The sequence below is a fragment of the Canis aureus genome, chromosome 14, assembly GCF_053574225.1.
Source record: "Canis aureus isolate CA01 chromosome 14, VMU_Caureus_v.1.0, whole genome shotgun sequence".
In the NCBI taxonomy this organism is placed as follows: Eukaryota; Metazoa; Chordata; class Mammalia; order Carnivora; family Canidae; genus Canis; species Canis aureus.
Window position 1 is genome coordinate 5,459,911 of NC_135624.1, and position 27,894 is coordinate 5,487,804.

Here is a 27,894-nt window from a genome sequence, read left to right on the forward strand (position 1 = left end):
TCATATCTGTCAATAGTAACTCTGAATGTGAACGGGCTTAATGACCCCATCAAAAGGCGCAGGGTTTCAGACTGGATAAAAAAGCAGGACCCATCTATTTGCTGTCTACAAGAGACTCATTTTAGACAGAAGGACACCTACAGCCTGAAAATAAAAGGTTGGAGAACCATTTACCATTCAAATGGTCCTCAAAAGAAAGCAGGGGTAGCCATCCTTATATCAGATAAACTAAAATTTACCCCGAAGACTGTAGTGAGAGATGAAGAGGGACACTATATCATACTTAAAGGATCTATTCAACAAGAGGACTTAACAATCCTCAATATATATGCCCCGAATGTGGGAGCTGCCAAATACATCAATCAATTATTAACCAAAGTGAAGAAATACTTAGATAATAATACACTTATACTTGGTGACTTCAATCTAGCTCTTTCTATACTCGATAGGTCTTCTAAGCACAACATCTCCAAAGAAACGAGAGCTTTAAATGATACACTGGACCAGATGGATTTCACAGATATCTACGGAACTTTACATCCAAACTCAACTGAATACACATTCTTCTCAAGCGCACATGGAACCTTCTCCAGAATAGACCACATATTGGGTCACAAATCGGGTCTGAACCGATACCAAAAGATTGGGATCGTCCCCTGCATATTCTCAGACCATAATGCCTTGAAATTAGAACTAAATCACAACAAGAAGTTTGGAAGGACCTCAAACACGTGGAGGTTAAGGACCATCCTGCTAAAAGATAAAAGGGTCAACCAGGAAATTAAGGAAGAATTAAAAAGATTCATGGAAACTAATGAGAATGAAGATACAACCATCCAAAATCTTTGGGATGCAGCAAAAGCAGTCCTGAGGGGAAAATACATTGCAATACAAGCATCCATTCAAAAACTGGAAAGAACTCAAATACAAAAGCTAACCTTACACATAAAGGAGCTACAGAAAAAACAGCAAATAGATCCTACACCCAAGAGAAGGGAGTTAATAAAGATTCGAGCAGAACTCAACGAAATCGAGACCAGAAGAACTGTGGAACAGATCAACAGAACCAGGAGTTGGTTCTTTGAAAGAATTAATAAGATAGATAAACCATTAGCCAGCCTTATTAAAAAGAAGAGAGAGAAGACTCAAATTAATAAAATCATGAATGAGAAAGGAGAGATCACTACCAACACCAAGGAAATACAAACGATTTTAAAAACATATTATGAACAGCTATACGCCAATAAATTAGGCAACCTAGAAGAAATGGACGCATTCCTGGAAAGCCACAAACTACCAAAACTGGAACAGGAAGAAATAGAAAACCTGAACAGGCCAATAACCAGGGAGGAAATTGAAGCAGTCATCAAAAACCTCCCAAGACACAAGAGTCCAGGGCCAGATGGCTTCCCAGGGGAATTTTATCAAACGTTTAAAGAAGAAACCATACCTATTCTCCTAAAGCTGTTTGGAAAGATAGAAAGAGATGGAGTACTTCCAAAATTGTTCTATGAGGCCACCATCACCTTAATTCCAAAACCAGACAAAGACCCCACCAAAAAGGAGAATTACAGACCAATATCCCTGATGAACATGGATGCAAAAATTCTCAACAAGATACTGGCCAATAGGATCCAACAATACATTAAGAAAATTATTCACCATGACCAAGTAGGATTTACCTCCGGGACACAAGGCTGGTTCAACACCCGTAAAACAATCAATGTGATTCATCACATCAGCAAGAGAAAAACCAAGAACCATATGATCCTCTCATTGGATGCAGAGAAAGCATTTGACAAAATACAGCATCCATTCCTGATCAAAACTCTTCAGAGTGTAGGGATAGAGGGAACATTCCTCGACATCTTAAAAGCCATCTATGAAAAGCCCACAGCAAATATCATTCTCAATGGGGAAGCACTGGGAGCCTTTCCCCTAAGATCAGGAACAAGACATGATGTCCACTCTCACCACTGCTGTTCAACATAGTACTGGAGGTCCTAGCCTCAGCAATCAGACAACAAAAAGACATTAAAGGCATTCAAATTGGCAAAGAAGAAGTCAAACTCTCCCTCTTCGCCGATGACATGATACTCTACATAGAAAACCCAAAAGTCTCCACCCCAAGATTGCTAGAACTCATACAGCAATTCGGTAGCGTGGCAGGATACAAAATCAATGCCCAGAAGTCAGTGGCATTTCTATACACTAACAATGAGACTGAAGAAAGAGAAATTAAGGAGTCAATCCCATTTACAATTGCACCCAAAAGCATAAGATACCTAGGAATAAACCTAACCAAAGATGTAAAGGATCTATACCCTCAAAACTATAGAACACTTCTGAAAGAAATTGAGGAAGACACAAAGAGATGGAAAAATATTCCATGCTCATGGATTGGCAGAATTAATATTGTGAAAATGTCAATGTGACCCAGGGCAATATACACGTTTAATGCAATCCCTATCAAAATACCATGGACTTTCTTCAGAGAGTTAGAACAAATTATTTTAAGATTTGTGTGGAATCAGAAAAGACCCCGAATAGCCAGGGGAATTTTAAAAAAGAAAACCGTATCTGGGGGCATCACAATGCCAGATTTCAGGTTGTACTACAAAGCTGTGGTCATCAAGACAGTGTGGTACTGGCACAAAAACAGACGCATAGATCAGTGGAACAGAATAGAGAATCCAGAAGTGGACCCTGAACTTTATGGGCAACTAATATTCGATAAAGGAGGAAAGACTATCCATTGGAAGAAAGACAGTCTCTTCAATAAATGGTGCTGGGAAAATTGCACATCCACATGCAGAAGAATGAAACTAGACCACTCTCTTGCACCAGACACAAAGATAAACTCAAAATGGATGAAAGATCTAAATGTGAGACAAGATTCCATCAAAATCCTAGAGGAGAACACAGGCAACACCCTTTTTGAACTCGGCCATAGTAACTTCTTGCAAGATACATCCACGAAGGCAAAAGAAACAAAAGCAAAAATGAACTATTGGGACTTCATCAAGATAAGAAGCTTTTGCACAGCAAAGGATACAGTCAACAAAACTCAAAGACAACCTACAGAATGGGAGAAGATATTTGCAAATGACATATCAGATAAAGGGCTAGTTTCCAAGATCTAAAAGAACTTATTAAACTCAACACCAAAGAAACAGACAATCCAATCATGAAATGGGCAAAAGACATGAACAGAAATCTCACAGAGGAAGACATAGACATGGCCAACATGCACATGAGAAAATGCTCTGCATCACTTGCCATCAGGGAAATACAAATCAAAACCACAATGAGATCCCACCTCACACCAGTGAGAATGGGGAAAATTAACAAGGCAGGAAACCACAAATGTTGGAGAGGATGCGGAGAAAAAGGAACCCTCTTACACTGTTGGTGGGAATGTGAACTGGTGCAGCCACTCTGGAAAACTGTGTGGAGATTCCTCAAAGAGTTAAAAATAGACCTGCCCTACGACCCAGCAATTGCACTGTTGGGGATTTACCCCAAAGATACAAATGCAATGAAACGCCGGGACACCTGCACCCCGATGTTTCTAGCAGCAATGGCCACGATAGCCAAACTGTGGAAGGAGCCTCGGTGTCCAACGAAAGATGAATGGATAAAGAAGATGTGGTCTATGTATACAATGGAATATTACTCAGCTATTAGAAATGACAAATACCCACCATTTGCTTCAACGTGGATGGAACTGGAGGGTATTATGCTGAGTGAAGTAAGTCAGTCGGAGAAGGACAAACATTATATGTTCTCATTCATTTGGGGAATATAAATAATAGTGAAAGGGAAAATAAGGGAAGGGGGAAGAAATGTGTGGGAAATATCAGAAAGGGAGACAGAACGTAAAGACTGCTAACTCTGGGAAATGAACTAGGGGTGGTAGAAGGGGAGGAGGGCGGTGGGTGGGAGTGAATGGGTGACGGGCACTGGGGGTTATTCTGTATGTTAGTAAATTGAACACCAATAAAAAATAAATTAAAAAAAATAAATAAAATAAAATATTTACCATCTGGCCCTTTGAGAAAAAGTTCAAGAACCTTTGGACTAAGTCATTATTGAGTCTTGTTATTTAGTAACTCAATTCATATCTAATTGATACAAAGGCTCTGGTGACTACTAGTCAAATAAAACAAAATGAAAAATAAACAACAACAAAAAAAACAGTATTATAGGTCAAAAAAGAAAGTGTATATCATATTCTAGTACTCTGCTCCTGTTGGGTTAGGGTAATGTGTTATGTTCATCCTAGCAAGCAAGAGGGCATTTCAGCACTGGTTCTCATGCTCTGCCCTGATAACTCACCTGTTTGGTGTAAATAACAAACCACTGCCAGCGGCTATCTTCACTATACTGAAATCTGAGCTCTAAGTTCTGGTTGAGAGTTCTCTGGGGTCCATCCATATCCAGCAGACTCCCCTACAGAGAAAAGATATTATTTGATATCCAATAGAAATTGAAGTGACTATTAAGTGCTGGGCAAAACACCAAAACAAGTGATCCTGTTAGTATGCCCAAGAAGCTATTGGTCTATGAGGGCCTATGAAATTAAGTCACCAGTTTGGTATGATAAGTATTAAAGGGAAGCAAACAGGTCTATGGAAGGAGGTAAGTGGGCACCTAATCCAGACTAGGAGGGTAAAGCAGGCCTCCTAAGGGGGGTGGTATCTGAGCAGCAGGAGTAGACATTTTCCAAGTTTGTTGTTGTGGGTTTTTTGGAGGGGGGTGGAGGCAGGGGTGGTGACAAGTGGTTCCTGGTAGGAGAAATAACAAGTGCAAATGCATTGAGGTACAAGAGGACCTGGCACAGTGGAGATGTGGCAAGGGATTGAGTGTGGCTAAAGCACGGGCTGCAAGTCAGGCAGGGCAGTGAGTGAAGAAGTTCAGAAAGGCAGCATGGGGCCAGATCCTGAGGGCTCTGTAGGAAGCAGCTTTGATTTTTGCTATACAGCAGCTATCCCTCTTTTTCCCAGTAATGGAGTCTCAAATGTCCTTGGGAAAACCTTCTGCCTTCCACTGGGTCCATGTAGGTAGGTAGGACTATCAGTGAATGCTACCCTCCTGGAGGGGGTGGGGCATACGACCCAAGTTCAGGCCAATTGGATAGATGCCCTCTATGCCCCTTATTTGATTCCAGAATGAAGAGATCCAAAGAGCAGGTCCTGATAAAGAATTCCTTGTTTCCTAGAAACCTTGAGCTCCTTTGGTTCTTGACTTTCCTAAGCCTCTGCTTCTGCCTTCCTTTAAGTCAGTGGGTATTCCATACCCTTCCAATAAATATCCCGTTTTCACTAGAGCCAGAAGTGTTGCTTTCTATTGCTGGCCACCAAAGAGCACTTAGCTGTTACAGGTTTTAAAGGTAAGTTAAGGAGTCTGAACTTCATTTGAGAACAATAGGCATGCATTAACTGATTTTAAAAGCTGAATAATAATTAGCTTTATATTTTAGAAATCTTCATCTGGCAGCATCAGAGTAAAAAATGAACTGAAAAACAGCTGTTCTCAGACACTGAGCGAGAAGGCAAACAAATGAGGTGAGCCCTAGAGTTACCTAGTTTACTGCCTGGAGGAGTTTTCCAGGATACAGTGCAGGACCAGTGAACCCAAATAAAGCCCAGAGGTCTTGCCAAGCTGAAGAGAAAGAGATCAAAGTTTGAGGAAGTTGAGTTTAGAATTTGTGGGGCAGAAGACCACAGACAAGGACTTTTATGTAGAGTTCAGAGCTCCAGAGAGCGCTTTTCAGATCTTTGGCTGAATAACGATCTGTGCATGTGTGGGAAGAACCCTCATACGCTGCTGGTGGGCACATAAAATGGAGGAGCAGACTATTTGGAAAATAGTCTAGAAGTTCCTCACAAAGTTAAAAATAGAATTACCACCATGGTACCAGTAATTTCACTCCTAATCATATACCCAAGAGAAATGAAAACCTATGTCCACACAAAAACTTGTATACAAATGTTCATAGCAGCGTAACTCGCAACAATTGAAAGATAGAAACAACCCAAGTGTTCATTAATGAATGAATAAATAGGGACACCTGGGTGGCTCAGCGGTTGAGCATCTGCCTTCAGCCCAGGGCGTGATCCTGGAGACCCGGGATCGAGTCCCACGTCAGGCTCCCTGCATGGAGCCTGCTTCTCTCTGTGCCTGTGTCTCTGCCTCTCTCTCTCTCTGTTTCTCATGAATAAATAAATAAAATATTAAAAAAATGAATGAATAAATAAACAAAATTTTGTATATCCATACAACAAAATATTATTTGGCCATGAAAAAGATAAAGTGTTAATACATGCTACGATAAGAGTGGACCTTGGAAACGTTATGCTAAGTAAAGAAAGCCAGTCACAAAGATCATGTATGACTCCATTAATCATGAAATGTTCAGCATGGATAAATCTGTAAAGACAAGCAGATTAGTGGCTTCTTAGGGCTAGTAGGAATGGGGGAATACATATGAGCTAAGGGATACGGGGCTTCTTTCTGAGGTGATGAGAGTATTCTAAAATTGATTGTGGTGATGGATGCAAAACTCTGTGAATGTGCTAAATGCCCCTGAATTATATGCTTTATGTAAATCAATTGTATGGTATGTGAATTATATCTTGATAAAGCTGTTACAAAGGAAGGGAATGACTGTGTAGTACTGGTGAAGGGATAGATACATGCATCATAGAAGAGGAGAGAGAATCCAGAAATAAATCCACACAAATATGCCCAACTGATATCTGACAAAGGTATAAAAGCAATTCAGTTAAAGGACAGGATTTGCAACAAATAGTGCTGGAGCAAGTAGATTTCCACATGCAAAAAAGGGAATGTCGTGCTGTCTTTCACACCCTACATGAAAATTAACTCAGAATGAATCATGGACTTAAATGTATGACCTATAACTGTAAAACCTTTAGGGAAAAACTCTAAGAAAAAAATCTTTAGGATCTAGGGTTTGGCAAAGAGTTCTTAGTCTCGACACTAAAGCACAATCTATAAAAGGAAAAACTGATGAATTAGAATTCATCAAAATTAAAAACTTTTGCTTTGCACAAGATCCTGTTAGGAGAATGAAAAACTGCAGAGTGAGAGATGCCTCAGAGACACGGCTCAGTGATTGAGCATCTATCTGCCTTCGGTTCAGGGCTTGATCCCAGGGTCCTATGATCAAGTTCCACATCAGGCTTCCCGCAGGGAGCCTGGTTCTCCCTCTGCCTGGTCTCTGCCTCTCATGAATAAATGAAATCTTTTTTTTTCTTTTTCTTTTTTTTAATTTTTTTTAATAAATGAAATCTTTAAAAAATACCATCCCACACTTACAGAATGACTAAACTAAAAAAACAGTGACAACACCAAATGCTGATGAGGATGCAGAGAAACTGGATCACTCATGCATCCCTGGTGGGAACGGAAATTAGCACAGCCACTCTTGAAAGCTGTTTAGCAGTTTCTTAAAAAACTAAGCATGCAACTTCCATGTAACCCAGCAATTGTACTTCTGAACATTTATGCCAGAGAAATGCAGATTTGTGCTCCAAAACATATGTATAAATATCTATAGGAGCTTTATTCATAATAACTAAAAACTGGAAACAACCAGGTATCTTTCACTCAGTGAGTGGTTAAATAAATCTTCCTTCCATGCCATGGAATACTGCTCAGCAATAAAAAGAACCAAACTACTAATATAAACAACAACCTGAATGAACTACCAGAGAGTTATGCTGAGTAAAAAAAGCCAATCCTAAAGGCTACATCTGATTCCATTTATAGAACATTTTTAATCAACCCCTTGTTTTTATTTATGTTTTTGCCTCCTAAATGCAGCCAATTCTTATTATTCACAGCAGTCGTGTTCTGTAAAGTCACTACAAACACTGCACTACTGGACATTTCCAGGGAAATGCAAGGTTACATTCCTGCAAACCTCTAGTCACAATATTTCATCAACTGATCAATATATAACCTTGTTTTAGGAATGTTTCTGTTTTTTTTTAAACAGTTTTCTTGAGGTATAATTGATGTAAAAAAAAACCTGCACATATTTAATGTATACAATTTGATGAGTTCAGACATATGCATACATTCATGAAATCATTTATATGGAAACAAAGGCAGAAGAAAAATTATTAAATATCCTTACTGCCTACAGTCCTTGAAACAGGCAGAGTGACCTTCCTCTAGGGACTCAACTGCCTCGATGTTAATACTTTGCTAAGGGCAAAAGGCAACCTTAGTCTGATTCCCAGATTCCTGTAAGTCTACTTTAACATGTAATAATTCCTTTGGAAATTTTCTTTGTATCTACCCACCCCAAAGATACAAGTTGGCAATCATCCTCCAAGTATATGACCCACAGATATATGTCTGAAGGGTCTCATGGCCCAGGTTTTATTAGATGGTAACAAATGACCTTTTCCTAACAATATCTAGCCCCCTCAAGGTCCTGGAAAACTTGCTTCCAAAATTCCTTAGAGTCTTATGCTATCCCTAACCCCTCCTATCTTGAAAGTACATAATGGGCCACTTCCCATGACCCCAGTACAGCTCTTTCTGCCCACGGGTCCTGTCTCCGTGCTTTAATAAAAACCACCTTTTTGCTCCAAAGACATCTCAAGAATTCTTAGCCATCGGCTTCAAACCCTAATGTCTTTCCTACATCACCAGGACCACAATAAAAATAATGAATATATCCATCACTTTCAAAAATTTTACACAACACTCCTGAAATGACACAAGGAGTGGTTCCTTGGGGCTAACAAGAGGTGTGACAAGAGAAAGTGGGCACAGCTATAAAGGCTGATATGACAGGTTCTTCGGATGATGAAAACATTGCTTGTACCAATGCCAACATTCTGGTGTTGATGTTGTGCTATAAGTTTGCAAGATATAACAATTGGAGAAAAGTGGGTGATGTGTACCCAGGATTTCTGTACCATTTCTTTTAACTACATGGGAACCTACAGTTACATCAAAACTAAAAGTTTAACTAAAAATAATCAACTGTTTAAAAGAAAAAATAATTACAATGTAGCAGGAGGCTTATATATGTAGAAATATGCCAATAAATATCACAAAAGGGAAAATAGAAATACATTGTTTTTACATTTTTTTATGAAGTGATATAAAAATTGAAAGTGGAATGTAATAAGTTCACAAGAAGTACATAATAAAGTCTAAAGTAACTGAAAATAAATGAAAGGGCATACCAAAAAAAAAAAAAAAAACAATGGTGTAAATAAATGGGTTCAAAATGCCTAATCAAAAGAAGGAAGGAAAAGAAAGGGGAAAACTGAACCTCAAAGAAATAGACAAACCCACAATTAGGTTTTAAGGTTTAAAATTCGTCTTCTTTCAGTAACTGATGGAACAAGGAGAAAATGTATAAGGTTTCAGGAGATCTGAACGCTCTCAACTGCTCAACTTAAAGAATACTGCACCCAATCATAGAAGAATACACATACACATTCTTCTCAAGTGTATGTGGAACACTTACCAAGATAGACCAGATTTGGGGCCATAAAACGAGTTCCCGTAAGTTTCAAAGACTGAAGTCATATGCTGATAATGTCAAGATTAAAATCAGGGAACACAGTGGGGGAGATCCCGAGAGGGTGAGGATGAGTTTGGTTTGGGAAAAGGCTAAGTTTGGGATGTCTGTGAGACATGCAGTGTAGACAATCCAGCATTAAGAAATACTGGACCTTTTGACAGGGATGTAGGCGACTGATTCAAGAGAATATGTAGAGGAAAGATGCAAATGGAACCCCAGGAGAAATGAGCCTTCAGAAATGCTCAGAGGAAGAGGAAGCTCAAAAAGGACAGGGGAGAAAGGGGAGGGAATTCTGAGAAGGAGGAAATGGTTGACAACACTGAATGCCACAGGGAGGTCTAGTATTGTGCCAGCTAAAAAGTCCCCATGGATTCCATGGATTTAGCAACTGGGGGGTCATGGCTGTTCTAACAGAATTTGTCCTCTACTAGTTAACCTCAGTTTCTTGTATAAAGGGGATAATCCCACTTAGCTCCCTGAGTTACTGCAAGAATTTAATTAAATAATAGATGTGGCAGTGCCAGAACAGCATCTGATCCAAAGCAGCCACTCAACACATCTGATCATGGGGTTTCCTCTGGGAGGAGATGGCAATGTAAGTATGATCCTTAAGGAGGGCTCTACTGTTCAGTGTCCAGTTTCCAAGGGTAGAGATCTAGTCAATACTGAGTATGTAGTAAGTACTCAGTAAACAGTAGTCTTTGTTTCACTGTGCCCTATTACTATAGCCACCCTTCAAGCAGTAGAGAAGTCTGTTGCTGTAAAGTGGGGAGATGGGTGTCTACTGATATGGATGGGACACTCATACCAGACAATAGACAGGTTTTACCATTAGGTGATGCTTAACGTGGCCTAGATGCCAGTCCGCTCAAGGTTGTGATGCAAATGGCAGATCATTCTCGCTACTGCCAACTTTGTCATCCAAAGTCAATAGGATTTTTACACTATGGGTAGAGATTTTAAATCATAGGTAAGGCAAAGTGCCAAGATACTCACAAGGAAAGTGACCTGCCAGCACTTCACTCTGTTCATCTGGAAAATGATTTCCTGGGTCTGGTTACCAGGCAGGGTTATGCAGCAGCTGATCTCATTATTGCCAACAGAAAGGACGGCCCTGCAGCCGGGTTCCGGGTAGTCACAGGTACAGGGATCCAGCTGCAAGAACCCATAGTGCCGTACCTCTTGGGATAGCTCCAAAAACTGCTCCGGGGGTAAAGGTAGGGCAAAAGAAGCAAAACACTACTTGAAAAAGGTGACAACCTTATGTTAGAAGCTATTGTCATTCTACTAGAACACATGGAATTAAGCCACAGTCAAAGCGCCTTTTTCTTCTGGATGATTCACATGAAGACAATGTCCCTTATGCTCCCTGACAATAAGGCCTAGGGAAGTTCATGGTGTGTCTTGCCAGGGTCGAACCATTTCTGTCTCATTCACCATTGTGTCTCTGCTCCTGTTACAGTGCTTGGTACACAGTGGGAACAAAAATATTCAGTGAGAGAATGATAAATGGAGAAGAATAGAGTGAATCAAATGAGTAGATAGGAGTCTATCGCAGCAGATTAAAAATAGCAAAATAAACAAAATGTGTACATTTAAAATGCTGTTTGGGGGGTGCCTGGGTGGCTCAATTGGTTAAGCATCCGATTTTTGGTTTCGGGTCAGGTCATGATCTCAGGGTCCTGGGATTGAACTCTGCATCGGCTCCATGCTCAGTACAGAGGGAGCTCTCTCTGCTGCTCCCCCGTCCCCCAACCATCTCTCTCTCTCCTCCTTGCACACTGTCTCAAATAAATAAATAAATAAATATTTTTTATAAATAAACATTTTAATAAATAGATAAAATGCTGTTGGGGTGCTGCTGGGGTGCCTGGCTGGCTTTGTTGGTAGAGCATGTGACTCTTGATCTCAGAATCGTTGAGTCAAGCCCCATGTTGGATATGCAGTCTCAAGAAAGAAGGAAAGAAAGAAAGGAAAGAAAGGAAAGAAAGGAAAGAAAGGAAAGAAAGGAAAGGAAGAAAGGAAGAAAGGAAGAAAGGAAGAAAGGAAGAAAGGAAGAAAGGAAGAAAGGAAGAAAGGAAGAAAGGAAGAAAGGAAGAAAGGAAGAAAGGAAGGAAGGAAGGAAGGAAGAAAGAAAGAAAGAAAGAAAGAAAGAAAGAAAGAAAGAAAGAAAGAAAGAAAGAAAGAAAGAAAGAAAAGAAAGAAAGAAAGAAAGAAGCAGCTACTTTTTAAAAAACTAAGCTGAGGTCTATGTAGGAATAAAGTAGTTAATTTTTACAGCCTGCTTTATATGATGATGGTATGAATTGTCAAAGGAAGAGATTTTACAAATGGCAATGAAATGAGAGAGCGAGTCTGCTTTCTAAGTCTAGTTATAGACAGCTCAAAAATGTCAAGGGTACACCTTTATGTGACTGTTAAGGTTTAGCTTTTCCTTTTTTTTTTTTTTTTTAAGGGAGGGAAGGGCAGAGAAAGAGAGAATCCTAAGCAACCTCCAGCCCAATGCAGGACTCAGTCTCACAACCCTGAGATCATGATCTGAGCGGAAATCAAGAGTCGGGTGCCTAACTGACTGAGCCACCCAGGTGCCCCCTTTTGCTCTGTTTCTGACTTGGCTTAAGAACAGAGGACAGCTGCAGTTCACACGTGTGGTCCAGGCATCCTGTCCTGGCTTCTAGTCCAGGCTTTTCATTTTTGTAACAAAGTGTTATTCTTAACATTGCCTTTTAATAAGCTGATATCAGCTTGGATGTCTGCCTTGTTCTTCCAGCTTTCACCATGGTCCTGCCTGTTGCTGTGTGAGATGTGCGTGAAGAAAAAGGAGTTCTCACTTTAACACATGGTTAAATCAGAAAGAAGATCACTCAGTGACAACCTGGCACTTTCTAGATCCTTTTTGGAAGGAAAACAAATCCTTTCAAAGACTATATGAAGCATTCTCTTTTAAAAGTGAAACGTGGGATCCCTGGGTGGCGCAGCGGTTTGGAGCCTGCCTTTGGCCCGGGGCGTGATCCTGGAGACCCGGGATCGAATCCCACATTGAGCTCCCTGCATGGAGCCTGCTTCTCCCTCTGCCTGTGTCTCTGCCTCTGTGTGTGTGTGTGTGTGTGTGTGTGTGTGTGTGTGTGTGTGACTATCATAAATAAATAAATAAAATCTTTAAAAAAAATAAAATAAAAAAAAAATAAAAGTGAAACGTGCTGAGACCTGAGAAGGGAGGAACAGCTGACTGCTACTACAAGGTGGGAGAGGTGTTCGGGGCTCCTGTCCCTTCAAGCCACACGTTGTAGCAGCTCATTGTGCTGTGGCCCACACATTCAACTTCGGAAAGGCATTAAGCTGCCCGGCTTCCCTTTGGGTCAATGGGAAACAGCAGAAATGACAGGTCCTGAGTTATGCTACATGCAGCTAGGGGGGCTGAGTAATTTTGCCACACAGCATACAGAGCAGTTTCAAGCTCTTGCTACAATGGTTTCTTATTTATTATATGATACAGATCTTTATCTTATCGCTTGGTAACACTTTTAAAAACTTTTTGTAATCAACTTGGCTGCAATGCTCTAAAAGCGAGAAGAGTATTTAAAAGTCAAGCTCCATTTCTCTAGAAAGTCAGTGATAAATTAGTAACCCGTTCAAAATACTTGTTGGCGTTTGTCATTCAACAAGCAGTGCAGCGATGTTACTGACCATATGCAAACTAAAAGAAATCTGCAAGAATTAGTTTTTTTTTTTTTAAAGAAAATTAGTTTTAGTTTTTTAAAGAAACTTACTCCTGAAAAAGATAATTTAACATGCATAACTGGAGAAGGGATGTTCGTACGTTTTCATTTAGATCAAGGGATGGCAAACTTTTCTATAAATAGCCATACAGTAAATATTTTCAGTTTTGCGGGAATATGGTCTCTATTGCAACTACTCACCTCTATCATTCTAGCACAAAAAGCAGCCTTGGACAGTACATAAATGAGTGAGCGTGGCTGTGTGCCAATAAAATTGTATTTACAAAAACAGCAGCCTATGGGGTGTAGTTAGCCTGTGATTTAGATCAACTAGTTGCTCCTTTAAATTAATTTCACTCATTTTTAACTCCAGGTTTTCTTGCACATGTACATAAAGTAAAGCACTATTGCTTGTTAATGTGTTGGATCTATTATCAGGAGAAGAACTTCATAAACACTTAAATAATTCTGGTTTTATGTCAGTATCCTGAGATGCTTCAAGAGAGTAAGAGTTAATTTGAATCATGGTTCAGCTTTTTTTTTTTTTATCTAATTCATGTACTCAGTAATTTTTTTTTTTAATGACTATTACAAATAGTATGGTAAAATCAGGTAAAACATTTATGAGTGGGGAAAGGAGAAAAAATGAGTGGGAAATATCAGAAAAGGAGACAGAACATGAGAGACTCCTAACTCTGGGAAACGAACCAGGGGTGGTGGAAGGGGAGGTGGGCAGGGGGTGGGGGTGACTGGGTGACGCGCACTGAGGGGGGCACTTGATGGGATGAGCACTGGGTGTTATTCTATATGTTGGCAAATTGAACACCAATAAAAAATAAATTTAGAAAAAAATAAAAATAAAGATATGAAACACACACAAATTCATCAGAGAAAATAAAATTTGTTTTGTGTCAAAAATACAAATATAAATTTCAGCAGAGTATAGCATATAGTAAAAGCAATCTTCTTACTAAATTATTAAGTTAAAAAGTTTATGGAGTAGAAATGCACTTTGGAACTGTAATTATATCCAAAGAAGCTGATGTATCTGATTATACCCAAATATTCTATCCATTAAAATAAATACTATAATTGAAATTGAACTCCAAAATTTTCATGACAACACTGAGGCGAAATACCAAGGAGGAAAATATTAAATAATGGCTGTATATGCTTTTTTCTTTTTTTATCCTACCTATCAGTAAAATTCTCAAGATATCTGAGCTTCCAAAGAATGATTTTCTGTATCAATTTAGGTATAAACGAGTCCTCTAAATTTTGTTTGCATTTTTGTTTAAGATAAATGAGTGAACATTGGCAAAGTGGTGAACACTGGCAAAGAAGACAACACAATGAAGCAGAGTCCATTTCTTCATTAAAATGTGCCCTGTTCGTCAGACTTGCATCACTGCTTGGGGACAGGGGGAGTGTGAATTGGTATGATCTTTATGGAAGCTTTAAAAATGGATTATAAATATATTCTAAGAAACAATAAAACATGTACTCAAAGATGGAGGATGCTGGCTGTGTCTTCAGGGACCTTCAGCTCAGAACTGTACCAGGTGTTGGGAACACACAGGGTGTGTATAAATTAGGCACAGTCCTGGTCCTCATGGTGCTCACTGCCAAAGTGATTTATAGCAGGAAACCACTGGATTTCTAATAATCAGAAATTGGTTAGCTAAATGATAACTCTAAGACAGAATACTCTGTGGTCATTAAAAATAACGCTGAGGGTCTACATGAACCAGGCCAGGGGTTCACCACAGTCTGTTGTATTTTTCAGAATCTTTAAATAATATAATCAGAAAAATCAATGATGCTTTTCTCATTTTTTAAAAGAAGCCCATTTTTAGTGGTTGATGGGTTTTATAAACTAAGAAACAGCTCAGTTCTAATATGTTTCTTCAACTCCCCTCCAAGGGATTTCTCTTGGTGCAATATCTGATTTACCTTTGTTTGATTGTCTTCTTTCTGGAGAGCCTCTAATTTCTGCCTCTGCACCTGTGTGGGTTTGGCCCATTCTTTTTCCATGTCCTGAACTGCCTGAAAATGACAGAAGTTGTAAGATTAGCAACCTTTGCAGAAATGAATTAATCTGGCAGAAACACACTCATGTGTGAAAAGCTATAGCAGCCAACCCAAGTGGACATATGTAAGGGTTTTGCATGTTATAAAGGTTACTTTTTAAATTAGTGGGTGTAGGAAGAGATTGTTCAATGGTTGAGGACAACTGGCCACATTTGGGAGAGCTAAAGTTAGCTCCTTCCCCACACCACCCAATCAAATAAATCCAGAAAAAGGTTTAGATGTAAAAAAAAAAAAAAAAGAAAGAAAGAAAGAAAGAAAGAAAGAAAGAAAGAAAGAAAGAAAGAAAAGAAAAGAAAAGAAGAAATAAAAGAAAAAATCAGAAAAAATATCTGATCTTGAGGTAAGGAATATTATATTTTATTTAAGATATAAAGGGATATTTAATTACATGAATATATAAAACTTCTGTACCTGAGAACAGACCAGAACAAAACTAAGAAGTAAATGGCAAACTAGAGAAAATGACTGCATCATATGTGGGAAAAAGTCAGCATTATTTATGTAAAGCAAGAGGAAAAATATAAACAAGGAATATGTATCAGCAATTAACAAAAAGGAATTCCAAATTCCAAATCTATATTCAACCTCACTAGAAATCAATAATTTCTTATTTTTTATTCTTTTGCTTCTCCACTTGGCAAAGAAAATATACAATATTTGGGGCCAGCAAGTGTTTAGAAAAACAGGAAGTTCCATACAGAACGGATTTTATTTTTTTTTTAAAGATTTTATTTATTTATTCATGAGAGACACACAGAGAGAGGAAGAGACACAGGCAGAGGGAGAAGCAGGCTCCCTGCAGGAAACCCGATGTGGGACTCAATTCCAGGATCCTGGGATTCCAATCTGAGCCAAAGGCAGATGCTCAACCACTGAGCCAGCCAGGTGTCCCCAGAACTGATGGCGTTTAAACTGGTATATTAGCTTGTGCTGCTTCCATTTATCATATTTTTAAAAATTTTTCCATTGGTCTTCAGTTAACCTGTTAACCCCTCAAGGGAAAAACCCTGAGTCTTCCACCTCGCTGTAGCTTGTCCAAGATAACTGAGCAAACACTCAAAAATTCTTTGCCAGCTGTCAAGTACATATTTACACCTTAGTCTGAATGCAAGTTTTTGTGTTCCACCCCTCAGTGTTTGCTATTGGTTATGCCTTATCTCCAAATGGAGAATGAAGAGCTGAATAAAGTATTTGGTATTTAGAGTGGGGGGAAAGGATTTAGAGAGGAGAAGAAAAATCACTAATACTTGTTCAGAACTTGTTTTAGATAGGTTTTCTTATTGAGTTTTTCCAAACTATTCTGTGTGGTAGTATGGGCAAATTGAGGTCCAGAGAGGTTATGCCTTCCAAGACAGCCCAAGAAGTGTAAGTGGCAAGCGTGGGCCTAAAACCCCAATTTGGGGGCTCCTGGGTGGCTCAGTGGTTGAGAATCTGGTTTTGGCTCATGCCGTGATCCTGGGGTCCTGGGATTGAGTCCTGCATTGCGCTCCCCACAGGGAGCCTGCTTCTCCCTCTGCCTATGTCTCTGACTCTCTCTCTGTGTCCCTCGTGAAAAAATAAAAACTTCAGAAACAACAACAACAACAAAAATGATCTGGCTGCTGCACCAAGTCCTCCTGTCCTTGCCCAAGCCGCTGACTCTGAGCATGTAAGCCACTACCCATCCCGTGACTTTCCTCCAATCACCAACTACTCTCAAAACTGAACCTAGACACCATGCCAGAATGGGATCAATATGGGTGTGAAAAAGGGAACGCCTTTTTCTTTCCTGAATTCTACTTGGTAGAGTCCTATAAAGGGGCTGTTATCTCAGGGCAGTGTTATCAAAGGGAGCGCATGGCTAAAGAAGGTAGTGGCAGTCACAACAGTAAGGACTCACTGAAGAAATGTCATTCAGCGTGAGGGGACCTGGGGCTCTCCGACACAGATTTAAATGCCCTACATCAGCAGGAACAGACCGCTTTTGTTTCACCACCTTTGAAAAGATCTGACCCTGATTAGGGGCACACGAGTCATCAAATACACAGCATACAGTACCTCACTCTAACAATGAGAGTCAGATTTAGACAAATGGCTCTACTCAGTTCTATGGCTCTCCAAAGACTGGCTGCTGGAGACTTATGTAGAACCTAATTTTTTAAATGGAGTGAGATCACCTAAGCTGTGGGTTTAATGAGCTTCAATCACACATATCCCTGTCACCCCTGCAGAGGTACAGCAGTGAGAAATGGAGAGGGAGGGATCTGCCTCTTGACTCCAGCTGGTTGAAGTATGGCTAAGCAAAGCCAGGGCCACGGAGCTCTGGGGAGGTTAATGGTCAACCCAACACTCCCTTCACTGAGCCATGGGCTCTGACACGGGGTTAGGTCTGCCTGAAAGAAGGGACCCCTTGTTCTAATTTGCATAAAGTTACCATACTGGCCAGTGGTGCTGCAATACAGGCCCAGAATTGACCAAGTCTCAATATTTTTGAGAAAACTCAGAAAATTATATGCAATCTTCCATTTTGTTAATATTACTCAAATTTTCAAAAAGAAAAAGAAAGGGAACGTGTTGTGGGAGTCCACTTGGCTCCTAAGACATCCTGGGGCACAGCTGCTTTAGAAAAATCCAAAGGGTTTCCCTTAGTAGTTAATTATGATGGCACCGTTATTTATCAGAAGAACTCATAAGAGTTCCGCATTAACTTTTTAAAAGGATGGTTGCTTCTCACACCTTCATGCATCCTAAGCTCCCAGGACAGTCTCTGTCCTGGGCCATTCAGAGTCTAGCTAGGCAAATATGCACGTGAACAGTATTTACAAGATGGGGTGACAAGCACTACAATGGAGGGTATAAACAAAATACCAGGGGAGCAGAGAGGGAGGGAGGCATTTTCTTTCCAGGGGAGCTGAGAAAAGTTTCCTCAAAAGAGGCTGCAATTGTGGTTCTGACTCCCTGGGGCTGAATTCTCAGTACCTCTGCCTGGATAGAGCCAACAATGAGAATAATGATGATAATGGCACAGATTATTATAACACCAACTATACTCATTTGAAGACTTGGCCAGACAAAGAGCTACAGTTTGAATAACAGTCTATTCAAGCTGAGAGAAAACTTAGAAATTGTTCATTCAATCTCATCGCTTAACAGGGGGATGTTGTAGTTCTAGGTTCAGAAGGATGAAGTGGCGGCCGGCCGAGATCACGCAGAGAGGCAGCCAGCGGCACAGCAAGGGCCAGAATACATTTTTGAAACTGAATTCGGCGTGCTTTCCATGAAGCCATCTACCCCCACGCACAGATGCACACACACCCCCCCCCCCCCCAGCTATAAGCAGAGGAAATACAGTCCATTTCTCTCTGGTTTACAGCTCCTTGATGAAGACAGATAAACTTCCTATGAAGATGCTGGCCCCTCCTATTTCTCACCACAATGGACCTGGAAACCAGGCTAGAAAGACTATTTCCCACCAGGACAATAGTCGAACTAGGTGATGCATCCTCCACCAAGGACGTGGTATCACATAGACCAGACACAACTAATAACACACTAGAATAGCAAGGATACAACAGCAATGAGCCTCGTCAAACGTTTAAAATGGTAAATTACGTCCCAATTCATGCAACATGGGTTTAATCACAGAGGATCAAAGTATGATAAGAAATGAACTAAGGAACGCTTGGATGGCTCAGTGGTTGAGCATCTGCCTTTGGCTCAGGCTGTGGTCCTGGGGTCCTGGGATCGAGTCCCGCCTTGGGTTCCCTGCAAGGAGCCTATTTCTCCCCCTGCCTGTGTCTCTGTGTCTTTCTCTCTTTCTGTGTCTTTCATGAATAAATAAATAAAATCTAAATAAAAAGAAAAAAGAAAAAAATGAACTCAAAACTATATTCTAGCCATTGAACTACAATAGTGAACATTGAACACTTAAGAAGTGATATTTTGGTTTACCTCCTTAGAATTCAGAAGAGCTTTGTGAAGACGATTTATTAGATCGCCTTGGTCTCTTAAAAAGTAACATGAGCAGCAGTGGACATTAGGGCTGCGACTCCTCATCGACACCAGCTGCCGGGCTCCGTGTGTCCACTTGGCGACACACCCAGGTGTTCCACCCCACACTGGAAAAGCCACAGTCCCCGCGTGAGGCCAGCGGTCCAGTCGGGAGCGGGGGAGAGAGAGGCGTAAATGATGCTCTACTTTGTCAGACTGAAGGCACCACTGATTCTGACCCCATGATTCTGTAGGACACTAAGTAAAAACACTGCCAGGTAAGCAGTGTTTACCTACCTAAGGACAGGTAGGTAACTGTCCTACCTGCTGTAGGACAGTTGTGCCTGGCGCAAGCCCAGGCCATGCCGACCTCGCCTGCTGAAATACGCAGCAGTACTTGCACTTCTGAGGCATTTGGTGATTTCTCCTGCCTTCAGCTGCCCCTTGGCCTGGGCGAGGCAGTCCTTTTGGATACAGCTTAGTAAGAAACCGAGGGGCTTCCTGTCTGGGTACATAAAGCAAGCCCCTGGTTGTTGTTTACGAGGTAATACAGAATGCTCGTGTTTCTTCAAAGGTGAGCCTTTGCTTTTCGAATATAAAAGGGAAACCTGCCACACTGTCCTTGCCTTTTTTTTTTTATAATAAATTTATTTTTTATTGGTGTTCAATTTACCAACATACAGAATAACACCCAGTGCTCATCCCGTCACTTGCCTTTGTTTTTTTAAAAAAAATATTTCTCTCTCTCTCTCTACCTGGGGGAAAGGCAGAGGGAGAGGGAGGGAGAATCTCAAGCAGATTCCTTGCTGAGCGTGGAGCCTGACACAGGGCTCTATCCCACAACACTGAGATCATGACCTGAGCCAAAATCAAGACTCGGCCACTTACCTGACTGAGCCGCCCAGGTGCCCCTCATTTTAACCATTTTTAAGTGTACAATTCAGTGGCACTAAAAACATTCAGAATGTTGCTTAACTGTCAACAGTGTCTATACCTACTTTTTTAATAGTATCTCTAGCAAAAATTCTGTACCTATTAGACTATAACTCCCTGCCCCTGAGCCCCTAATAACTTATATTGTACTTCCAGTCTCTGTAAATTTGCCTATTCTAGGGAGCTAGGATTCTTAGCTATCACACATTTTTTCCAATGGCTTCAATCCTGAATGGTCAGTAACATATGGTGTTTGAGTCCTCAGTCACCCTTACCTGCATATAGATCAAAGCTACCGCTGCTGCAGAGTCCATCAGTACAGAGTCCAGGGATGGGTCCATGTACCTGCACAATTCAGGAGCACTGAGTTCATCCAATGACATGGCCAACAGGCACAACTGGGCGTGAGTGCTCTCTGAAGGGGTGGCCCTCTACACTTTAAACTGAGCCCGCACTAACACCCCTTCCCTTGCCTTGCTTTCAGTTTGTTCCTCCACTTTTGTCACCTGTTTTCCTTTCACTGTAAACTCTCACCTGGAGGACTTGAAAAGTAAAGATGTCAAATAATAAAGCTGATGGAAGATGGTCCACAGTCCCGTTTCTCATAGTCTGACAAGTTAGATCACCCAACCTGTTCATTTCCATGGTGCCCGTCCTGGGACACCTAGCTTTCATGTTCAATTCCACCTATGACCCACCTCCCCCCTTCACACTCTGTATCCCAACCATGTTTGCTCTCCTTTCCTCTGCCTAGAAGACCACTGCCCTCACCTGCCTCCCTCCCTGGCTTATCTGCCTATCCTGGCATTGTCACGTACCTCCCCAAGATTCCGCTCCATTCTGTGCTTCCTTAGAACCCTGAACTTGTCCTCACCATTGCTCTCATCAGGTTGATCTTGACACCAGAAATGTAGGGACTGCATTTGGAGTTGCCCCTCTGGACTTTTGCAAAGAGATTTGCAAGTGGCAGGGTTTGAAGTCTGTCTAAAGGATTCAGAATCTCCAGGATAAACTGAAATCCTAGTTCCTGTATAAGCACAGGAGCTGCTAGGAATTGATAGAAACCGTCAGGAAAGAGTTCATTGCAGCTGGTCTAAACCTATCTGAAGGCAGGGGTAAGCAAAATCACTGTACTTAGAAGTGTATGATTATAGAATAATGGGATTGGAATGAACTAGGAGATGATGAGAATGTAACTTGAAGATCACCTTCCTCGTGGAGGGTATGGAAAGAAGCAACTGAAGCATTCTGTTATATTCTTTTTTTTTTTTTTTCTGTTATATTCTATTAAGCTAATTGGCCATGCAGCACATGCTCCCTATTCTCTGTGGCACAGAATAGCAACTTGTGTCAAAGGTAGAGAGCCCCGAGACCCATCCCACACTGGGCTCTGAGAGGGTTCCCTCCAGTCTGGAAGGAACCATATCAAATTGGAGAGATGGGCCAGAGAATTCTTGGACAGAGAAAAATCCTCAAAACTCTGGCCCTATCGGCTTCATTGTGATGCTTCACCTGCTGGGAATGCCATAGCTCATGGCAGCCAGGCTAGCCTCCCTGCTCTCATTCGGTTAGACTTTTCCAGGTAAGAAGACCATGAGACCATGTACCCTCAGGGTCCTCTTCCAGGCTCTCCACCCCACATGACTTGACCCTCAGCTTAACAGCTGGAGTGGGACCTCCTTTCTTCCCAGTTCCCATAAGTAAAAGCAATCTGCCTGCATCCAGGATGCTGACATATGAATGACATTTTCTCTTGCACTGATGCTCTAGAATATACCTATTTAATGAAGACGCAGGCAAAGCCCAGTTTCCAGTTAAGGCTTCAAGGTGAGGAACAAAATCCTCATGTCTTAATGTCAAGTTCTCTGGAAAGCCCATGAGCCTTGCAAGCTATCTAAGCTCCAGGGATTTCTGTTGTTATTGTTATTACTATTATTAATACTATTCTTAATATAACAGTAACAAACAAGACCAAAATTTATTGAGCATATGGAAGTACTTTATTTAACCCTCATACTAATTGTATGAGGTAGACTCTTACTATTATTCCCATTTTACAGATAAAGAAGCTGAGCCTTAGTGAGCTTGAGTAACTTGGCTAAGATTATTTAGCTAAATTTTGAGAGGGCTGGGATTTAGATTCACATACTCCAAACCTAGGAACAATGATGCTCAGCCACTTATTATACTAAGCAACTTCCAGAAACGCTTAAATGGAACATTGAAGGGTTTTCCCTTTTCCCCTTCTCAGGGTTCCATGCCACAGATTTTGACAGCTTCTCAGAATACATCTGAATAGCAGTGTATGAACTTTTAGCCTTGCCTAGGATATCCTTCCAAAATTCACAACTACGGACTGGAGTGCTAAGCACACCATCACAAGGTCAAGATAGCTACTATTCCTAGATTACAAAATGCCTTTCTTTAAAACTTTTGTGCTCAGATTACAGAAGAGCTGGGCTGGGAGAGGGTGAACCCAAGAAGCAATACAATACAGCCATGGTAATAAACACTGGGAAGTACAGATTATAGGATATATGTGGGGTGCTTCTTGTTATTCTGTTTGTATCCTTGCCATAAGGCTTCTTGTTTCTGAGAAAAAGGGTGGTATTTTTCTGCAAGGTGTTCAATCAGCCTGGGAGTGTGGCTGGCCCTGATTTATATGCATTTATTGTTGGAATCCTTTAGGATGCAAGCTGAATACTTAAGAGTATTCTACTCAAATTCACTGCAAGTTGGCTGAGTCCACTCTTTGCTTTAGGGAATACTACAGCTCAACAGATGAATCTCACGTGCTTGTAATCATCAACAAATCCCTTCAATTAATACTGTCAATAATTCATTCCAAAGCAAGCCCACAACCTGCAGTTTCTCATTCCTGCTTCCATCCCCACCTCAATGGGCCACCATCTTCATAACAATATCCCTCAAGTACTTACTGGAGACAAGTGAAAGCCGTCCTCAACGTCCTATTGTTTATGACAAATATTCTGGTTCATTCTCCACTTTCTCTTCTTTACTGCCCTCCTCACAACCATCCCCAAGTTCTTCTTCTCTCCCTCTAGCTGTTAGGTTGTGAGCTGCCAGGGTAAGACCAACAAATTCTCAACAGGAATCTAAAACATCCTCAAATACCTACCATCACCGTAAATGCTTACCACTTCCTGAGTCCCACTTTGCAGTCTTCCACTTTAGCACTTTGAAGACTCACATAAGGCAGTTCAAAGTCCACCAATTTTTTCATGACTAGAGAAAGGAGAAGGGAGTCTTACTGGTTGAAAAGGCACAAATAGTTTACATACAGAGGCTTTGAAGTGAGAAAGCATTACCACTGGAAATGCTAAAATCACAACGATAATATTCTCCTGCACTTGTACACAATTTTTAACTTTCTGAAATTCCTTCAAAAGATAAATAGCGAAAAATTAAAAAAAAAAAAAAAAGATAAATAGTGGGCAGCCCCGGTGGTGCAGTGGTTTGGCGCCGCCTGCAGCCCTGGGGTGTGATCCTGGAGACCGGGGATCGAGTTCCGCGTCGGGCTCCCTGCATGGAGCCTGCTTCTCCCTCTGCCTTTCTCTCTCTGTGTGTGTCTCTATGAATGAATGAATGAATGAATGAATGAATGAATGAATGAAATCTTAAAAAAAAATTAAATAGCATTTGATCCTCATAAAATATCAATGCCTTTAGTAGGAGGTGTTTTACACCGTGAACCTGACAGCTCAGTGTACCTCCAGACAGCTCAGTGTACCTCAGATCTCAGTGTCCAAGCCATCATACAAACCCTTAACTTCCAACTCAAAACCACTGCAGCTTCTGGAGAACATACATAGGCTGCCTTCAGATAATTGATACCACTTTACAAGTAAATAACTTACAATGTCTTAGAAGAATGTCTATAGAGAAAAGCAAAAACTATGTGAATCATCTATCATCTTTCACTAACTCATTACATGTTCTTTAAAAATCTGAGAACTTAGAGCATCCACATTTTCTCACCAACATTCCTTAACAAGGAGTGATGGTGTGATGGGATGTCCTGACACCTGGGGTCCAGCACTCCATTTTTGAGGGGGTTGTGGGATGGCTGGTGGTCTGCGGCCAGGGCGCCAGGGTAAAAGTGAGGCGGACATTAGGCCCAGGGCTGGTGCAGGTACAAGACAAAGTGCAGTTGCTGAAAGGATCTGACATCTTGCTACTGTCCATTCTACCTCTCTGGAGTTGCTCATCCCCAACTTCCCCTCCCCCAACTTTTTTGCTTAAGATTTTATTTATTTATTCATGAGAGACACACAGAGAGAGGCAGAGACATAGGCAGAGGGAGAAGCAGGGAGCCTGATAGGAGAATCGATCCCAGGACCCCAGAGCCACAACCTGAGCCAAAGGCAGACGCTCAACCATTGAGCCACCCAGGTGCCCCCTCCCTCTCCCAGCTTTCGATCCACAGGCTGAGAACGGCACCCCCACTCAGCTGTATCTCCTGCATCCCATGGATCTGAGCACCAGCCCACAGCAGCCAACCCCTTCTCCTGGCTGCTCTGCCTCCCCCTTTTCTCCTTACCAGAGAACTTGCCCTCTTTGCAACACTGAATGAGAAACAGGCCAAAGTAGCCCAAGAGCTCCTGACACAGTCCAATTTTGTGTGACACCACCTTTAACCAAAGACAAGAAAAATTAGGGGTGTCGGCCTTGCTAACAGTGATGTGGAGAATTAGAAATTGCCTGTAAACATCGATAAAAAGTACTTTAATGGGCAGCGGGCATTAAAAGTAATCTCTTCTGAATCTAGAAATGATAATCCTAGTTTTAGAAAATTTAAAAATTAAGAAAATTAGAGTGAAGAAAGCAAAAATCAGCCCTAACACAACGGACATGAACTGGCGTCTGCTGAGGCTGGTTGTCCCATCTCAGACACACATGTGTCTCCCAGAGAATTTGGTCTTCACAGTCCACTGGAGGGCAGCAGCCAGTCTCCATGCAAGTCTGTCCTTCTGTGGTATCTGTCACTGGGGCCCCCGTACCAATCTGCCTGCCCATGGGCTGGATTATCAGACATTGGGAGGAGGGATGTTCCCCACTCCTTGCTGGCATCTAAAAGTGTACAAGCTATTGTCTGGCTTTGACCCCCCAGCCTGCTTCTGTCTGGGGTCTCCTGTGATGGTCTCCTATTCTAATTTATATGGCGTTTATATTGCTCGGTGACACCTCAGGTCCCAGGCACAGGCCACTCTCATTTCATGTTCCTCCCTGGCCTTTATGTCCAACAGCTTTCATTTCAACACCAGTGGCTTCATTTTTGCCAGCAGGTCTCAAGGCTAAAACCTTATGTCTTATGCTCACTCACCTTCCCTTAGCAGGAACATCCATGCTACCACAGGTTCTCCCTGCCTTTACCCACCCAGACCTTCCCTCTTGAAGACAGGGCTCCAGAGTGATTTCTTTGCTTGCACACTCTGAATTCACTAGACCACCTCCGTGACACTCGATTCACCTTTGCAGCCGTGTGCGTGAGCTGATGCATTTAACATGTTTGGCAGTTGTACAAATATGAGTTCTCAAGGTGGCAGTTGTACAAACATGAGGCTCGAAGGGGTACTTTTCTTGTCAGAGGTCTGTAAACTGCCTCATGAGACGGGCTTACTAGGTGGATGATATGAGTGGGTGCTCTTGGCCTAGCTTTGAAAATAAAGAAGAGCCTGGGAACTTTTCACGTGTTCAGTCAAGGCTTGTCCCATTCTACCTCACCCAGCCACGTGCCCAAGCATAGACCCCAAGCCCAAACACAGCGCTCCTGTGTGCGCAGGGTGAGTGTGTGCTGGAAGGTAACGGACTGCAAAGACGTCTTCTCCTAGAGTGTGATCCATATCCATTCAGATTCAATTTCTCTCTTCTCTGACTTGTTCAGCGAAAACAGCAAGCTTACGTGCCAGGGCTGATAAAGGAGCAGGGGGGAAGGATGGAGAAGCCTTTTATAATTTATAAAGACATAAGCACACACATCTTCTCTTGAAAGGAGTAAGCATTGACAAAAGGAGACACAATAATATTTTCTTCTTAGCAAATGTTAAGGATACTTCAAAACACAAAAACGCCACCAATAAAACCACATTAGTGCAAACACATAAAAATCCAAAATGAGATTTCAGCTTGTTGCTGGTTCTTTAAGGAGCGCAGCAGGATGGTGGTCAGGTGGAGAGTGAGGGGAAGAAGGCTTGAGGAGGCCTAAACAATGATTTTCAATTACAAAATTTAAATTACATGTTTATGCTGGAGAAGCTCCCAGGCCCTGGAAGAGAATGCACCTGTCTGCCTGGCCACCTGCTCACTTTGCTTTTTACACAAACTCCACCGCTTCGAGGGCAGAACCTCCAGGTAAACCTGCCTGAAGTTAATGACGTCAGGGTCCGGGGTTTGGATTTCTCCCAAGTCGGTGTGATTGGGAGAGGGAAAGGACATGTTTCGGATCGCAAATGCACCTCGCTAACCTTATGCTATAGGTTACAAGGAGAACGGGACCAAATAGCTGGCTTTCGGAGTGCTGACTGGGCATTCCCTCCATATCAATAACAACGTCCGTACTGAGAAATAACCGTAACCGCACTGCTGATGGGACGGGAGCTATTTCTATAACTACGTAGGCACTGACTTGAAAGGTAGGCAACTTACCCAAACTCACACGGCTACAGCGAGGCAGTGCTGCCATTTGACCCCAGCTCTTGCCCTCGCCCTGCAGAGAGGAGGCCCCCAACTCCCGTGGGCAGCCGCCTTCAGCTGCAGGTACGTCGAGTCAGGCCAGCGAGCTCAGTATGTGAAAAACATCCGGCAGGGCAGGCTTTCCAGGTCTCCACGGCCCCAACCCTTCCCAAATTACCTCATGTCCCTCATCTGCCCCCCAGGGTTGCGTGCCTGGCCCTGCAGGTGTCTGCCTCCCATTACTGTCCTCCCCCTTCACTAGTGTCTGTCTCCCACTGCACAGGCCCTGGGAGGGCAACTGAGGGAACGGTGTCTCTGTAGTTGAGAGCTTTCTCTTTTTTCTTTTTGCATAAATCCCCTAGGCATTAAATGTCAAAGGTCTTTGATGCTTTTCAAAAAGGTCATTCTGGATGTCAGTATAGAAGATGGGCAAGACTGGAAGCAGGAACTAGTTTTGGGGCTGTTACAGAAATCTGGCTGAGGGGCACCTGGGTGGCTCAGTGGTTGAGTGTCTGCCTTCGGCTCAGGTCATGAGCTCGGAGTCCTAGGATTGAGTCCCGCATCAGGCTCCTGCATGGAGCCTGCTTCTCCCTCTGCCTATGTCTGCCTCTCTCATGAATAAATAAATACAAATCGAAAGAAAGAAAGAAAGAAAGAAAGAAAGAAAGAAAGAAAGAAAGAAAGAAAGAAAGAGAGAGAGAGAGAGAGAGAGAGAGAGAGAGAGAGAGAGAAAGAAAGAAAGAAAGAAAGAAAGAAAGAAAGAAAGAAAGAAAGAAAGAAAGAAAGAAAGATCTAGCTGAGAAATGAGGGCTCAAATTAGGGGATGTGAAGATGGGAAGACAAAATTATTAGGGGAGAGATTTGGGACACAAGGTCAGTTGGATTCAGGGAGTCAGAGGTGGTGAAGGAGGG

The 27,894-nt window shown here is 41.8% G+C and overlaps 1 protein-coding gene across 8 annotated transcripts in view; it reads right to left on the reverse strand.

Annotated features, from left to right (window-relative positions):
• Nucleotides 1-27,894, reverse strand: part of SNX31 (sorting nexin 31) — a 73,148-nt gene that overhangs the window by 15,409 nt on the left and 29,845 nt on the right. For 3 of the 8 annotated variants that reach the window (XM_077846744.1, XM_077846742.1, XM_077846741.1), the window contains exons 6-11: nucleotides 24,851-24,941; nucleotides 23,448-23,535; nucleotides 20,565-20,634; nucleotides 15,250-15,342; nucleotides 10,574-10,777; nucleotides 4,339-4,452 (exon numbers count right to left, since the gene is read on the reverse strand). In XM_077846744.1, coding sequence (XP_077702870.1) covers nucleotides 4,339-4,452; nucleotides 10,574-10,777; nucleotides 15,250-15,342; nucleotides 20,565-20,634; nucleotides 23,448-23,535; nucleotides 24,851-24,941 — 660 coding nt within the window. The remainder of the gene's footprint in view (nucleotides 1-4,338; nucleotides 4,453-10,573; nucleotides 10,778-15,249; nucleotides 15,343-20,564; nucleotides 20,635-23,447; nucleotides 23,536-24,850; nucleotides 24,942-27,894) is intronic. The other 5 variants (XM_077846747.1, XM_077846746.1, XM_077846745.1 and 2 more) reach the window with 3 other exon arrangements.